Source organism: Pongo abelii, chromosome 13 (genome assembly GCF_028885655.2).
Source record: "Pongo abelii isolate AG06213 chromosome 13, NHGRI_mPonAbe1-v2.0_pri, whole genome shotgun sequence".
In the NCBI taxonomy this organism is placed as follows: domain Eukaryota; kingdom Metazoa; phylum Chordata; class Mammalia; order Primates; family Hominidae; genus Pongo; species Pongo abelii.
Window position 1 is genome coordinate 92,352,007 of NC_071998.2, and position 18,106 is coordinate 92,370,112.

Genomic DNA, 18,106 nt, shown 5'->3' on the forward strand with positions numbered 1-18,106 from the left:
TTTTCCTACAAATGGCGTTTATGTAAGACCCAGATCTGTCGTTGAATTGCTCTGGCATGAGAGAGACCACCCTGTTGGCACATGCTTGTGAACATACCTCACAGACACACACAAAGCTGGGAAATGGGAGGGGAAGGATTTTCCTGGAGGAGCCTGGAGGTATTTCAAAGCAGAGACTTGGAGAGGAGACAGAAAAAGAAGAGCAAACACTGAGAATGGCAGGATATCTACTGTAAATGTTTAATAGTGCTTTATGTTTGTGTTTCCCATGAGGCGGAATGTGGGAGGAAGGGGAAGGAAGTTATTAGCTGAACAAGTACCATATGCTGTATGCTTTATAGACATCTAATCAAGTGCCCCCAGGGCAACTCTAACAATATTCCTATCCTCATTTTATAGACAAGGAAGATGAGGCTCAAAGATAAGTAACTTGCCCAATAGCCACCCAACCAATACCCAGCAGAGGAACCTGGGTCTCTCCACTCCAAAGTTTCTACAGGTTCCCCTCCTCTCATTTCCTAATGGGGGCAGTTAAAGCACAGTGTAGGGAGGGGTGCAGGTGGCTCACACCTGTAGTCCCAGCACTTTGGGAGGCCGAGGCCGGCAGATCACGAGGTCAGGAGATCGAGACCATCCTGGCTAACACGATGAAACCCCGTCTCTACTGAAAAATATAAAAAATTAGCCGGGCATGGTGGCAGTGAGCCGAGATTGCACCACTGCACTCCAGCCTGGGTGACAGACTGAGACTCTATCTCAAAAAAAAAAAAAAAAAAAAAAAAAAGCTGAGTGTAAGAGTGAGATGGAGATGAGCCAGGTAGAGAGGACGCATGCCAATGTGCTACAGGGTTTGAAGAGTAGCAGGAAAGATTTAAAGATGCTGGATGAAGAAACAAAGAAAGTGTGGGGAAAAGGCAGGGAAAAGGAGGGTTCTTCTCGGGCAAAAAAAAAAAAAAAAAAAAAAAGCAGAGAAGATAGTAGGAACAGTCAGTTATGAAAAGACCTCAGCAGAAAACAGAAAAGTAGGCAGTAACTTACAGGGAAAGTTTTTAAATGGAAGCAATAAAACTCAAGAGTTATCTAATCTCAAGCAAATAGTCATAATTTGAAGATGACAATCTAAGGTAAGAGTTAAAGACCAGCTAACATGGACTGAATACTTGCTATGCGTTTGGCACTTTTTAAGGGGCAAAATAGTATAGGGATATGATTTAGGGGCTCTGGAGTTTCAATCTGTGTGTGACCTTGGGCAAATTATCTAACTTCCCTGTGTCCCCCTATCTAGGCTGGAGATAACAGTACCTCCCTTATGAAATTGTTGGGTGGGTTAAGTGAAATTGGATAAAATCCTCAGGGTCCTGCCAGACACACAGTGGCCCTCAATAAATTTTAGCTGTTATTATGAGGTGATTTGCATTCACCTTGTCTTTAATCATTACAAATCTGAAGTGGGTATTACTATTCTTATTTTACAGGTGAGAAAACAGACCCAGTGGGGTGGGGAGTGATTATTACTGGTCATCTGGTGATTAAACAGAAGTTTCCACAGTACTTCCCATAGTCCCTTCCCCCTCTCTCAAAGGAAAAAGGTCACTCTGGTGATGATATTCAAGGGGAAAGGCCTGCCACCCTCACAGATGCCAGGCATTGATGGCTGCAGTCTGACCCCATTCTTTTTTCCCCCTCGTCCTGCAGGGAATGTGTGTGGTTCATAACTTTAAAGGAACGCAAGGATCTCCTTCCAAACCCAAGCCTGAGGATCCCCGTGGAGTACCCCTAATGGCTTTCCCAAGGATAGAAAGCCCTCTGGAAACCTTAAGTGCACAGGTATGGTAAAGCAGTTTTAGCAAACCAAACCCACAGGCTGAACACTTTGGGAGGTCAGTATCAAGACCATGAATACCACTAAATCTACCCAGCATCAATGAGAATCTGATTCATTTATTGTAAAGGCCCTCACAAAAGGCAGTCTTCACTTTTTCCCCTCGATTATTCCTATATTTATTCTGGGGGTTGGGGCAATCATGAATCCTCAGAGAGTTTTTAGTAATGTCTAACTTAAACCTTAGCTGTTTCAGGATACTTTGACCTACAATGTAATATCACATTTATGAAATTTGGACTAATCATATGGAAAAAAAACAATTTGACTTAATAACTAGGATAATATTTGGAAAGAAAAAGGTTTTGTTACACACAGTGATGTAAGCTGGAGGCACATTTTAAAAGGCTACTAAATGTCCCTTTGGACCTGTTTTTGTGACAAAAATTCAATGCAACAGTACCTCCTGATCTGTTACTCTACAACAGAACCTTGCATCATAGCAGCGATACAAAAAATAATTGGATACAGTCCTTGCCCTCAAATAACTCACAGATGAGGGGCAGTCATGGTGGCTCACACCTATAATCCCAGCACTTTTGGAGGCTAAGGTGGGATGATTGCTTGAAACTAAGAGTTGGAGATCAACCTGGTCAATGTAACAAGTCTCCATCTCTACTAAATAAATAAATAAATAAATCGCAGATGATCAGGAAAGGTGGATATAAATAGGTAGTCATAATATGACATGCTGAATCAGAGGTGCACAAAGTGCTGTATGCATACAAATGAAGGGGAAAAAATCTACTCCATCTGAGAAGACAGGGAAAGCCAGGAAGACGACTTGCCAACTGAAAGGAGCCTGGACAGATGATATGAAGCACTTAATTTTGGCCAGGACAGTTGCTAGGAGCTTTACAAATATATCATTACTTGAACAACCACCCTATTGAATAGATACTATAATTCCTATTTCACAGGTAAAGATAAGAATGCAGAAGACAGGCCGAGCATGGTGGCTCAACGCCTGTAATCCCAGCACGTTGGGAGGCCAAGGCAGGTGAATTGCTTGAGCCCAGGAGTTTGAGACCAGACTGGGCAACATGGCAAAACCCTGTCTCTACTAAAAAAAATACAAAAATTAGCCCGGCATGGTAGCGCATGCCTGTAGTCCCAGCTACTTCAGAGGCTGAGGTGGGAGGGGTGTTTGAGCCTGGGAGATTAAGACTACAGCATGCTGTGATCGCACCACTGCACTCTAGCCTGGGTGACAGAGTGAGACGCTGTCTCAAAAAAAAAAAAAAAAAAAAAAAAAAAAAAAAAAAAAAACAACTGAAGACAGTGATGTTAGATTACCTGCCCAAGGCCGTATAGGTAGCAAGTAGGAAAGCTGGATGAGTAGGAGTTCTTTAAGCAGATAGGGGGACAATTAATAATATGATTTTCATTAGCATGTCATCTTTTTCAGGTAGCTGAACCCGGCTAAAGTGTTTATGTTTTGTCAGTCTGTTTATCTTGAAATCTTGTATTTGGCATTTTCCTACTGAAGCATTTTTATAGAAGATATAAGAGATAAGCAAATCACTTCCCTTTGTTCCCTTTGGAATTATTATGTACTTCATATCAGTGCAATATAAAATAATATTTTCACTATTTAACGATGATTAACTGTCACATCTCTCTAAGACAAACTACCCTATGCTCTTTCCCACCCCTCCCCGAGATGGAGTCTCACTCTGTCGCCTAGGCTGGAGTGCAGTGGCACGATCTCAGCTCACTGCAGCCTCTGTCTCCGGGGTTCAAGCGATTCTCTTGCCTCAGCCTGCCAAGTAGCTGGGACTACAGGCACGCGCCACCTCGCCTGGCTAATTTTTTGTATTCTTAGTAGAGACAGTTTTTTGCCATGTTGGCCAGGCTGGTCTCAATATCCTATGCCTTTTTACCTTTAATTAAATCTAATATTATTAATGAACCAGGTTTGGGGGGAGTGGGGGTTGGAAAAAGAAAGCTACCTCCATATCTCCATTTTGGGAAAAATATTTAAGGTTCTCCATTAATACAGTACCAAATATTGTTTTGTTTTCCCGTAATTTGTATTAAGGCTAACATTTTAACTTGGTCTAGAAATAAAATTTTAACAAAAATATTTCTGATTTATATACAGCCTGTCACTACAGGTTAAATATCAAATTAGCTAAATAGCGATACCTTGTAATGAAATAGTGAAATAGAATCTCTCTAACTTTTCTTCCCTAACTACAATCCTGTGTTTAGTGAAGTCAGAGAGGGTCTCTATTTTGGGGGGTAAAATGAAAACAAGTGAATTTTAAAAAGAAACAGAAAATATTTGCTGAGTTCCATAGACATACCAGTCTCTGTGTCCTTGTAAATGCTATCCCCCAAATATTCTGATATAAGAACACCCCTTTTGCACACCTCATCCTTCCACCCAGCACTGCTCAAGCATGACATCTGTCTAATGCCTTCCCTAGACTTCTTTCTTTCTTAATTATCAGGGCCACTGATGGTTGATCAGGCCTAGAGATGTCCAGACTCTATTTTGAGGGATTCTACTTGAATTGAAAAATGAAGTGCTAAACAGGGTTTCAAAAAATGCTATTCACAAGATAGATAAAGGATTCTTAAAATGGATATTAATTCATTGTTTACAGGTAGTAGTTGAACTTCTCTCAAACCTGTCAATAGATCTTTGTGATTATGGATGCCACCTCATATGGATACAATTTGAGGCCTTGCCTGAATACCAGGCTTGGGCCAAAGGACCCTCCAGACCCCTCTCATGTGACTGTCACTCATAATTAAAGCCAAGTGTTCCATCATGTCTGCCTCCTCCAAAGACTTGGGACTTTTTGAGGACCCTATAAACTATGTCTTATATTTACCATGTATGCTGGCATCCACTAGGTGTGAAATAAATATTGATGGATTAATACAAACTTGTCCCAAAACCCAAACTAGACACTTTAGCCAAAACCAAGAACCTCAAATTTGACCATAATCACTATTTGAACATCCACAGAAAGTAGAGATTTATAAGAAACTATCAGAGGGACTTCTGCAGGCTAGCGAGAATGAAGCCACAGAAAGCTAAAGCGAAGTATTGCCTCTCACATTATGCTATCCATACCAATTGTGAAAAATGCAAGTCACCAAGCATCTGTTTTTAGTAATAAATGTTTCCACATGGATAGTTAGAAAGATAAACCCTTTATTTGTTGGTCAAGAAAGGAGAACTAGCATTTATTGAGAGTCATCTCATTTAATATTCATGATATTGTATTGGTTTTGTTATATCCTATTTTATAGATGAAGAAAGTAAGGCACCAGGTTTAAGTAATATGCCCAAGGTCACCCAGTCAAAATTAAATGAAGACCCATCCAATACTAAAGGCCCTGCTGGTTCTCCTACACCACACAGTCTGAGATTTCATTCAATTAAAATTCTTTTTTGAAATCCGCAACTCCCAGCATTGAATATGAAAACATTCTACAGGGGGCTGGTATATTGAACCTGAGCTACAGTTTTTCCAAAATAAATACCCCTCTGTGGGCAAGAACTTCCCTTGCAACTCCAACAGCCATGGTTTCTGTTAGAAACGGCATCTTTGTAATTTTCGGAACAGAACCATCTTCCCAGCATGTGGACCTTTTAAGATCAGAGATTAGAACCTCACTTCAGAGCACACAATCATACACATGAAATCCATCCCACTATTCAAAATATCTTAAGGAGAAGACTGGATGGGGAGGGCATGGGTCACCCTCATTTCCCTTTCTCCCAAGACATTCTTTCCCCTTTGCCACATGGAGTCCTCAGAGCCACAGTGCTCTGGTCCTCTCTAAAACATTACCTCAAATTTGAATATCTACCTTCTGTGATTCCCCTTAGTATAGTTGATTGAGACGGGGTGCATTTTCTAAAATCTTTCCAAATACCATAGAGAAACCAAAAAGTAAACAATTATAAAACAAAAATAGTCAAGTTTTTCAAAGCATTATTTTATGATCGTATAAAGTTGTTGGGATCCCAAAGGAACCAATTCTTAATTATCCGTATTCTACACCCCGCCCCGCTCACAATGTACATAAGCAATCAGCTGAGTGTTATTCAGTTGCATTCTTGTCCACACAGTTTCTAATAACAAAAATTAAATTAGAAATGAAACAACTGTGTTAACTCACTCTGGATGTGGTATAGAGCCTCCAGATGTCTTCCCCATAGGGGAAAAAGATATATAATTATATTAAATATATATTAAATATAGATACATATATACACTAATATATATTTATATACATATATAAGTATATATGTATGTATATATACATACATATCATTTAATTTTGATTGGTGACCTTGGGCATATTACTTAAACCTGGTGCCTTACTTTCTTCATCTATGTATGTATATATACTTATATATGTATACATATATAGTTAAAAGATGCTTATACATATTTAATATATATTTATATTATATTAAATTTGTATTGTTAATGTATATTTATATATTAATATATAATTCTATAATTCTATATTTAATTTTAAATTTTATAATGTGTAATAAGTTATAACTATAATATATATTATTTATATAATATATATTTATTAAATTTATATTATATATTTATATATTTATTAAATTTATATATTATATATATTACATATGTTTTAAACACAAAAAAAGAGGAATTCTATCTGTACTGACCATGGATATGTGGACCCTCACCCCAGGATATTCTGATTCAGCAGGTGTGGAGTTTAAAAAAAAAAAATGAAGGAGGTACTCCTAGAGAATTCTGATGGCCCCTTGATTCAGAACTGGTGATAATATAGACTTCGTATTATCAATAGAAAAAAAAAGACTTGGAGGGAGAAATCTGCCTAAAGTCACCTACCTAGTTATCTTAGGATATTAAATGGCTTTATCTTTACCATTTACTCTTAAATGGAATCTTATATAAATGACCAAAGTGTTGACCCAAAAAAATTCAAATAGAAAGCATATCGTAGAAGAATAAAATGTAAAGTTATTTTTGCCTTAGGAAAGAAATGCACCAGAACCTGTTTTCACAAAGATTTCAGACAAAAGTACCTTGAAAAATACAAAATACTCAGTTTCTAAAAATGTGTATCTGAGCTCTAAAGAATATAATGTAAATCCCCAGTGTCCTAAAAACAGAAATCAGTGGCTGGGTGTGGTGGCTCATGCCTGTAATCCCAGGACTTTGGGAGACCGAGGCGGGTGGATCACCTGAGGTCAGAAGTTCAAGACCAGCCTGGCCAACATGGTGAAACACCGTCTCTACTAAAAATACAAAAATTAGCCGAGCGTGGTGGCAGATGCCTGTAATCCCAGCTACTCAGGAGGCTGAGGCAACAGAATCGCTTGAACCCAGGAGGCATGGGTTGCAGTGAGCCGAGATCATACCATTCCACTCCAGCCTGGGGGACAAGAATGAGACTTAGTCTCAAAAAAAAAAAAAAAAAAAAAAAAAAAAAAAAAAAAAAGACACAAATCAGGAAAGCCATAATAATAACTAGATCAAAGCCACAGTTTGTTAAAGATTTAATGATTTCATAGACCCAAAGCATTGAGTTTTACATTCAAATAAAAGACAAGACCTTAGGTTTGCAAGAAGTGGGAGGTTATATACATTTTATATATATATATATATATATATATATATATATATATACATAAAAATTAAATGCTTCCATTTGATGAACCTGGAGCAGTTACTATCTGCTGCTAAAGTTTCTATTATATTACCAATGCAAAAAAAAAAATGTCCTTGAGGTTTCTGTCTGATTGTGGCAGTCAAGATTGAATAGAGGAGTAATGCTAGGGAAAACATGGAGAGAGAATTTTTGCAACTCAGAAATAACCTTGTAAACAGTGAAGAGCCCATTTTACTCAAAAGAAGAACCTAAATATCCACCCTCACCTAGTTGATTACATGTATAAAAGCTTAATAGTTAAAACTAATTAAAAGCCAGACAGTGACAAAAATATTTGACATAATTACAAGGAAAATGGATGAATCCTCAGTCATAGGAGATTGTAGTACATTTCTCTTATTAATGAGCAAACAAAAATAGTAAGGATACACATGATCAACAAGATTGATCTGATGTTCATTATATATAACCCTCCTCAAAACACTTGAAACATTATGAAAATGCATCATATACAAGACCATGATACAAGTCTCAAGAAAAACATTTTAATGGATCTGTATTATGTAAACCACATTTTCTCTAGCCCAAAAAAATGTTAAACTAAAAACCAACCCCTCAAAAATTCCATACATTTTGAAATAATAAACTCATTTCTTTGTAACTTGTGACTCAAAGGATAAAACATACAGAAAGGTTTTAAACATTGGAACCGTTTCATATTAAAAACATTACATTAAAAATGTGTGGAATGCTAAGTTACTTTGAGGCTCTTAAATGTTTATATTAGAAAATACTTAAGCATAAGACAGAATTACATAGAGAATAAGTTTAGGTGTAGATGCCGGGCACAGTAGCTCGTGCCTGTAATCCCAGCACTTCAGAAGGCAAAGATGGGAGGGTCAGTTGAGCCCAGGAGTTCGAGACCAGCCTGGGCAACATAGTGAGACACTGTCTCTACAAAAAGTTTAAAAGTTAACCAGGCATGGTGGCATGTGCCCAGTGTCCTACCTACCTACTCAGGAAGCTGAGATAGGAGGATCACTTGAGCCCAGCAGGTCAAGGCTGTACTCCAGCCTGGGTGACACAGTGAACCCTGTCTCCAAAAAAAAAAAAAAAAAAAAAAAAAAAGTTTAGGTGAAGAAGTTATCCTATTTTGGATGACAAATCAGGGAAGTTTTAATGAAAGAGGTAAGGAGGCCAGGTGCGGTGGCTCACACCTGTAATCCCAGCACTTTGGGAGGTCAGGAGTTTGATACCAGCCTGACCAACATGGAGAAACTCTGTCTCTACTAAAAATACAAAATTAGCCGGGCATGATGATGCATGCCTGTAATCCCAGCTACTTGGGAGGCTGAGGCAGGAGAATTGCTTGAACCCAGGAGGGAGAGGTTGCAGTAAGCCGAGATTGCACCATTGCACTCCAGCCTGGGCAACAATTGTGAAACTCCATCTCAAAAAATAAAATAAAAAAACCAAAAGAGGTAAGAGAAATTGAGGGGCCTTGGAAGAGCATATTAGGGAGAGGGAACAGCCTGTGTACCCTTGAGGAGACAAAACAAGGCAATATTTAGGGACAAGTGAGTGTGCACGTGTCAGGCAACCCTATCTCAGATTTTATCTGCTTGTGTTTGCTCCACAGAATCACTCTGCGTCCATGACCGAAGTTACCTGAGACGACTGATGTGTCACAAGCTGTTTTTTAAAATCATCTTCCAATTCTATACTTCAAAACACACAGTTGCTCAATGTCAAACTGTGATGACAAATATTATGTTTATCTAGTTAGAAGCTAATGTTTTGTACATTTTTTGTATGAGGAAGTGACGTAGCTTGCCCTGATTTTTTTTTTTTTTTTTTGGTCAGCTTTAATATATTTATGCCAGAATTTTAAAACCAACAAAATTTTCTTGTTCAAGCGTGCATTGAAGAACCACATTTATTCAATGGTTGACGTTGTTTTGTGATATTTGTACACAAATTTTCTTTTCTCAGTTTTATAAACACAGAAGTAAATTTAACAATTCACTTTAAATTTTTATTACCACAGTTGCTGCCTCCTCCAGAATTTTTGAATTTTAATAAAAGGCAAACTTTTGAGCTGCAGGAAGGACAATGTTGGTTAATAATAAATCTCAAAGTCAATTGTAGAAAAAAAATTGTCTTCAAAAAGAATGTTGCACTCTGATCGCTTAACAAATTGTTACATTCAAAGTTTAAAGTGATATATTAACAAAGTCACCTAGTTACACAAACAATTGTCAGAGAATTCTGGATTTGGAGGGTATTGGGGTTATATGATTCTTTCTTAGATAATGGCCTCTACTAAAGAACTCAAGATCTTTCTGGAATGTCTTCTGGCAGGCAGGTGTCACTGTCACCTTTTCTCCAAAAAGCAGCCAACATCAGCCTCCCCTGTCAACTCAACAGTTTTGTATCTCATATTATATGGACTTTATATGAAAATGAATATTTTACAGTTTGCACAGTATTATTTTACAGAAAAGGAATCAGAGAATCTACAACATACGGCCCCAGAGCAACAGTTTTACTTTGTGGCTTTTAATTATTCTAGAATTTTAACTGCATCTCATTTTTCTAGCATGGTGATAACTAATATGTAACTCCTTTGATTGAAGGAGCTCTTTTATCCGTACCTATCAGAATGTTTTCTTGACACTTCCATGTTGGCTCTTCTCAGCTTTTTTTGTACATATTTTTTTTTCTAAAGAGAAGAAAAAATTATCACAAAATGTATTCTGGCTCATGTTTTTTGTCTTAAGCTTTATCCACAGGACAAAGGTATTTGAAGAGTCATGATGAAGTGAACTCAAGTGTTTACACTGTTCAGTTCCACGTCTGCTGAAATAAATTCTAATAGGGGCATGACTGAGGGATAACTTCACAGGTGTGTGTGAGAATATGTGAGCGTTTAGGCAAATAAAATTCTTTAAATTATTAAGATTCTCAGAAACATTCTGGATCCCTAGCACGCTCTCTCTACCTTCAGCCTACCCATAGATACTTCTGAGTTGTCAATAAAAAGTTGGACAGTAGTTTTTAAGAACAAAAGTTACCTCTGCTAAAATTTTTCATAATCCCCCATCTCATTCTGGCCTAAGCTTACCTATGCACATACAATGTCATACACATCTTCTGGGTGATATCTGACTACAGTTAGGAGAGGGAACCAAAGAACTTTCACAAACGTAATCTGTCTGTTCTCAAAACACTGAGCCCAGTGAAGCTGTGACAAAGCCAAAGGAGTATGATATATGTCAGCAGTAGTATCAAAACCCAGGTCTGCCCGACTCCACATTTCATTCTTTCCACTACATCAAGATATGCCTTTGAACCGAGTCCACATCTTTTCATGGGTTTTCAGTGTAATATACCTACTTATCTGGTTTAAGGGATACTGCTGGAAGAAAAGGAAACAGTGAGAAGGAATAATTTGTAAGCTCTGAGGTCTCCAATCCTGTATAAGCTACCTACATGTAATGTCACGCAATTTCAGAATGACTTTTCTTTTTCTAAACATATTTTAGGATTTTTAAAAAAGAAACAATGAGGGATTCATTTTATTTTATTGTTCATCATAAGACATGCTGAAAAATGCTGGCAGTCTAAATTGCTTTTACATTACCCATTTCTTGTCACAATGTATCTGGCTACCAGATAGCGTTTCTGAGAACGTAAGTTGGTAGAATGAGTCATGTTATCCTTCTACTCTTCTTTCTAGTTCTGATTTTAAAGGGACCTATCTGTAGTATTCTAGGAGCTTTGGCCACAGACTCATTTTCCTGGCCTTGGACTTGGGAGATGTTGGTGTATGACTGAGCCATGCCGAGACAGCACACTGGTGCACTTGGAGCCAAGGGGCATCTCTGGACTCCTACCCCTGGAATCCCTGAGTCTGATTCCTTACCACTACGGCATGGCAACTTTAGTGTTGCCTCCTATTTAGCCCCAAGACACTTCACAGGCCTCACACTGATCTGTCAAGTCTGTCATTTGAAATTCTTCAGGCTAGAGACTCCTCCATGTGGGTTGTCTGCCAAGGAAAAAGCCATCTGTCCAAATAGGACAAGTGGTGACTGTAGCCTCAGAGAATGAATTCTGCAGTAAACTTCTCTTTTTAAGGAAAGCCCACAGGTGCATGAGAAAGTCTGACTCATTGGAAGAGGAAAGTGGGGGAGGAGAGAGAAACAAAGGAAGGCTAGCCAGGTGTGTTGACATAAGCAACCTCATGAGGCTGTTAGCCCCTGTGTTTATCTATGATGTCTTTTTTTTTATTCTGTGCCAAGAACATCACCTGACACAGAAAAATCACTTAGTTAAAATTTCTGTAATACATGAATAGATGCCAGACTTCTTCCTACTTTGGCTGAAGGGAGACTATGACTCATTTGGAAATAAAGAGTATTTTAGCGGAGCCTGAAGATAGCTGAAAGATGAATACATTTAGATGCAGGACTAACCATGGTGAGGAAACTGCACTTACCAGCTAAACATGTGGGTGCCCCTTTTGGTAAATATCTCCCTATCAGGCTGTGATAGACAGATGGGCTATATGTAGCTGAATATAAGGCCCTTCAGGAGAGAATATGTATTCTCTACTGAATCAGAGAATGCAAGCAGGCAAAATTCTACCTTCAAGATGCAAGAGAGTAGGGATCACTGGGATGATATAAAGAGTGAAAGAAGCACAAGTGGCATTTTTGTTTCAAAAAACTGATTAGACTCCCTATTACAGGCAACTGCCAGAACCTCTCAAATGTGTTCAGTGTCTTAGAGGTAAATACATCAAATACCAGATTGCCCAAGTCTGTTTTAAGGAGTAGGTTACATTATGGTCATTATACTATTCCCGCTCTTATCGGAGGAACCCACCCCCAATATTTCAACATAGGTTCTTTCTATTTTCCTTGTCAGCAGGCTGAGAAATAGAGACAGTATAAAGAGAGGAATTTTACAGCTGGGCCGCTGGGGGTGACATTGCATATCAGTAGGACTGTGATGCCCACCTGGGCCTCAAAACCAGCAAGTTTTTATGAAGGGTTTCAAAAGGGGAGGGGGTGTGAGAACAGGGAGTAGGTATAAAGATCACATGCTTCAAAGGGCAAAAAGCAGAGCTACTACTAAGGGTCTAACAAAGATGACATGCTTCTGAGGGAACAGGACAAAGGGCAAAAGCAGAACTACTGATAAGGGTCCAACAAAGATCATAGGGCAAAGGGCAAAAACAGAACTACTGATAAGGGTCTATGTTCAGCGGTGCCTGTATTGTCTTGATAAACATCTTAAATAACAGAAAACAGGGTTTGAGAGCAGAGAACTGGTCTGACCACAAATTTACCAGGGCAGTTTTTCCCCATCCTAGTAAGCCTGAGGGTACTGCAGGAGACCAGGGCTTATCTCCATCACACAAGACAGACACTCCCAGAGTGGCCATTTATCAACCTCCCCCCAGGAATGCATTCCTTTCCCTGGATATTAATATTAATATTCCTTGCTAGGAAGAGAATTTTGCAATATCTCTCCTACTTGCACATCCATTTATAGGCTCCCTGCAAGAAGAAAAATATGGCTCTTTTTGCCCGACCCCACAGGCAGTCAGACCTTGTGTTTGTCTTCCCTTGTTCCCTAAAAATCACGGATATTCTGTTCTTTTTCAAGGTGCACTGATTTCATATTGTTTAAACACATGTTTTACAATCAATTTGTACAGTTTACACAATTATCACAGTGGTCCTGAGGTGACGTACATCCTCAGCTTACGAAGATAACAGGATTAAGAGATTACAGGCCTAAGAAATTATAAAAGTATTATTTTGGAACTGATAAATGTCCATGAAATCTTCACAACTTATGTTTCTCTGCTGTGGCTCCAGCTGGTCCCTCCATTTGGGGTCCCTGGCTTCCCACATGCTCTGTTGAATTCAAGACATGTACTAGAACTAGCGTGTCATTTACTATCATCCCCTATACTACTATAGGGATTTTTAAATAAATACCAAATTCCTTGCTCACATCCTCATTCTTGATCCAGATTGTTCCAGAACTGATAGATGCATTCACTTACTCAATAAGTACTTAACGAGCATCTATTATGTGCTAAGATCATGTGAAGAACTGGAGATACATAACAAAATTAACAGACCTATTTCTTACCCTTACAAAGCTTAGAGTCGAGTGGGATAAGAGGAGAACCAACACAAAATATTTAATATATAAATGCTTTTAAGGAACTCCTGATTTAGACAGGGAAGACAGAGTTATCAGGTAAGGCTTCTCTAAAGAAGTGACATACATGTTGGGCTATTTAGAGTAAGGAGGTAATGAGACAGAAACCCTAAGGAAAGTCATATCAGGTCAAGGGAACAGCACATACAAAAGCCCTGGGGCAGGAAAGAGCTTTATACATGTGAAGAACTGAAGGCTGGCTGGTGAGTGAAGGGGAAAAAGATATTTAATGATACTGAAGATCAGAGATCTTGGATGACTTGTTATGGACTGTGAATTTATCCTAAAATGATAAGAAGCCCTCAGTGGACAGGAGAATGGCATAGTTAGATTTGTATTTTTAAAGGATCCCTCTGAGCTACATCTGTGTGTGTAGAAAGTGTAAGAGGGTATTGTGTTGGACTAAACATGATTATGATTGATGTAGGGTAGTGGCAGTAATGGTAAAGAGAACATGCATTGGAAAGATATGAAAAATATCTAGGAAGCAGACTCAACAGAGTTTGAGACCCGATTGTATGTGGTGGGATCATAGCTTTCAATAAACACTTTCTTCCTAGAGAACACTTTTCCAGATCTGATTCCCCCAACTCATAGGAGCCTCGTGATAGATGAAAAGCTGGAAAGGAAAATAAATTGAATTTGGATTTACTCTCTAGCCCATTGACCCATAAGAGTTTTACTTCTCATGGAAACCCAGGTAACACCACACACACTTCTAATACTAGAAATGACTCTGCCAGGAAAATTAACTTTTGCACCTCCCCAAACTGGTGCCTCTGTCCTCATCCTGGCTTGTCATTTTGGTATCCCGTGTGTCAGCATCTATAAAAAGTTAGATTTTGTGGCTTTCCTATGAAGCCAAGTAAACCCATGTGATCAGTGGAGGGGAGGGTGAAGGTAAAGCTCTTTTCCTCAAAAGCATTCTCTTTCTCTTTAAAAGGAAGATGTGCTTACATTTCCCTATTAACCTTAATGGAACGTCCATCTATCAATTTACTTCATGTTCTTTGGAACAGAGAACAATTCTTCCTTTGGGATGTTGTTTAATGCTGTTATACAAAGTAATTTCTCTGTTGAATTGTCCTATAAGGCCAAAAGTTTTTTTCAACTTCAAGCGATGTTTTTTAGTATTTCAGGATTGGATAAATCCAGACTCACTAAAGTCACACAGACTTCTTATGTGTATTTCTACACAAAATATGTCCCCTTTTTATTCCCCCTCTTGGCAGCCAAAAGTTTCTTTCTGTCTTTGTAGGGATGGTGCAGTCAGGTGTTTTCTCATCTTGGCATTTTTTGTTCTTCAGCAGCCATGGGGTTTAAGTGTGCGGGTGAGCAGGTGCAGCTTCACCACAGCTGCTCATTGTCTGGTGAAGGTTTCTCTGGTTCAGGGCCTGGGCCCAATGAGGTCCATACCTAGGGATAACTAACTAGTCACCACTTGTGGAATTAATTCATCATTTGAGGGATTTAAGTGTGACAACCTTGAAAACTAATTTCTGTACATTTGGCAAAATCAAGTCAAGCCTACAAGGCAGACTCAGGAGCCAAGACTCCAGCAGAACCTTGCAAAGAAGAAAGCTGAAAAAAAAAAAAAAAAAAAACCCACACTTTATTTTGCTGAAATCAGATCCCTGAAAAGTAAGACCTGGGTGGTGCTGATTCCAATGAGGGGACTCCAGTTCATTTTGTTTTTTAAATATAATGACAACACCCACAATAGAACCTGGATGTATTCATGAAAGTCATGGGTAAAAGGAGGAATAAAAAAGGATGACATATCTATAAAACAAGAACACATTTTAAGAATCAGATCCAATTATAGAACATGAAAATTAAAAATGATCAAAATAAAACCCCAGAGATTAGCTAAATAGATTAGACACACCTTAAGAACAAGTTAGTGGGTTGAACAGTTAAACTGTAAAATTCTCCGAGAATGCAGGAGGGGAAAGTAGAGAGAAAAGTAAGAGAAAATTTTAATATTCACGGAGAATGAATCCAGAAGCTCCAAAATCCTCTTAATAGGAGTTCCAAGGAAGGAACAGAAAAAATGGAAAAGGTGAACTGGTCAGATAATTAACAGAAGCAAATGTCCTAAAGCTGAAGACAGATTGTCGTAGTCCGTTTGTGCTGCTATAACAGAATACATGCGACTGGGTGCTTAATAAAACAGAGAAAAGTATTTCTCACAGTTCTAGAAGCTGGGAGTCCAAAATCAAGGTGCCAGCAGGTTCAGTTGTCTGGTGAGGACTGCTCTGTTTCCAAGATGGTACCTTGTTGCTGAGTCCTCAAGGAAAGAAACATCGTGTCTTCATGTGGCAGAAAGCAAAAAGGCCAAACGCTCCATGAAGCCTCTTTTTATAAGAACCCTAACCTCATCCACTAGGGAGGAAGCCTCATGGCCTAATCGCTTCTAAAAGGCCTCAGCTGTTAATACTATTCCATTGTATGGCGCCCCTCCCAATTTCAGGTGTTGGACCTTAATGTATATTACATTACATTAAGTGTTGCACATTAAGTTTCAACACCTGAAATTGGGAGGGATGCCATACATTCAAACCATAACATAGAAACAAGTTTTTATTTGAAATAGGTCATATAGTGCCAGTCAAGATAAATTTAAAGAGTACTGATAAACCTACCCTTAGTTATATCTTGATGAAATTTCAGAACAAAGAGAAAATTGTAAAAATCTTCCAGAGAGGTAAAAAATCCGACGAAGTAACGAGAATCAGACTTCTCATTGGCAAAAAATTGTCACCAAAAAAAAACCCCAAAGTGCTGAAGGAAAATAATTGTTAATATCAAATTCTTTCTCTATAAAAATTATCATTAACATGTCAGAGCAAAAGATAGACGTTTTCAGATGTACTAAGATTCAAATGAATATGAATCTTTCAAGGAATTATGTGAGCTTGTACTTTGAACAAATGGCAAAAGTAAAGCCAAGAATTTCTTAAAAATGAATTGTAAGAGAGAGCAAGGATGCCAAAGTTATTGCTGTATATATAAAAAGAAAGAGCAAGGAAATTATTAAAGCATAGTTATTGTTGTTAAAAATAATCTGAAATTAATGGGGGAATTCCACGGAGAAAAAGATGTAGTATATACTAACATTCTTGTCTTTGGGGACAGAAAGGTAAATATCTTGAATATATCTCTTTTTTTAACTTTTTATTATGAAAAATTGCAGGCACATATGAAAATAGAGAGATAATATAACAAACTTGACTACACCCATCATCTAAACTTAATAATTATTCACATTTTGCCGTATTTCCATAGTATTTTAAATTACCAGATATCACTCTATTATGCTAAATATGTCAGAACGCATCTCTAAATAGTGACTTTTTTACATAACCACAATAGTATTATTACACCTAACAAGATAACAATTCCTTAGTATCGTTTAATATCCAGTCCATATTCAAATTTCTCGAATTATCCCCAAAATATCTTTTTACAGTTACTTTATTCAAACCAGAGCCACACGTCACATTTTGTTGATATGTCTCAAGTCTCTTTTAGTTCTGAAGTTAATTGCCCGGGCTCACTCTAGCCTTTCTTTTTTTCACGCAATTAACTTGTTGAAGAAACAAGGCAGTTGTCCCATAGAATGATCCATACTCTGGATTTGTTAACTTGTAGGGCCTTTTACCTTGCTCTCCAGATACCATAGTAATTATTAATTAATTATTAAAGGCTTGATTAGTTTCAAGCCTACTCCTAGGATTAGTTTCACTACTCCTGAAACTGTCGTTAGCAGTAGTTCTAAGCAGTGCTGAGTCCTCCACATTACATCCCATCATGAAGCATATGTCACTGACCCCTTTTACAGATGCTAAACTTAAGCAGTGAGTTCACGTGGTAATAATCTGATTCCTTTATTGCAAAATGACATTCCTCCCCTCCTCCTAGTAATGGCAAATTATTTACAAGATAACACTTTGTACTTTTGCAAAATCACTCTTGGGTTTAAATGGAACAAAAAGTAAATCAGAACTTTTTTAGAAATTAATGAAATGAGAGCACTACATATCACAAAACCAGGAAAATACAAAAGCGGCAGCAGAAAATAATTTATTTCTAAAAATCAGAAATCAATGAATCAGTAAAAAACAATTTGACCAAAAAATAAACCAAAAACTGTCCCTGGAAAAGGTAACTAAAAGAGAAATATTTGGCAAATCAGGCTGAGAAGAAAAAGAAAACACATGCATATAAACAATAGGGGCCATGTCAAAAATTGTAAGAGAAAAATGTGTTCTAGAGAACATGGGTGCAATTCTGAAAAAATATAAATGACCAGATTGGCTTTAAAACAAATTTTAA

General features: G+C 37.9%; 1 protein-coding gene across 2 annotated transcripts in view; it reads left to right on the forward strand.

Annotated features, from left to right (window-relative positions):
• The window catches only part of PLPPR1 (phospholipid phosphatase related 1), a 305,400-nt gene extending 287,573 nt beyond the window's left edge, over positions 1-17,827 (forward strand). The window contains exons 7-8 of one of the 2 annotated variants that reach the window (XM_024252216.3): positions 1,696-1,827; positions 9,165-17,826. In XM_024252216.3, coding sequence (XP_024107984.1) covers positions 1,696-1,827; positions 9,165-9,197 — 165 coding nt within the window. In that variant the 3' untranslated portion in view covers positions 9,198-17,826. Of the gene's footprint in view, positions 1-1,695; positions 1,828-9,164 lie in introns of both variants that reach the window. The other variant, XM_054520375.2, reaches the window with a different exon arrangement.
• The last annotated feature ends 279 nt before the right edge of the window (positions 17,828-18,106 follow it).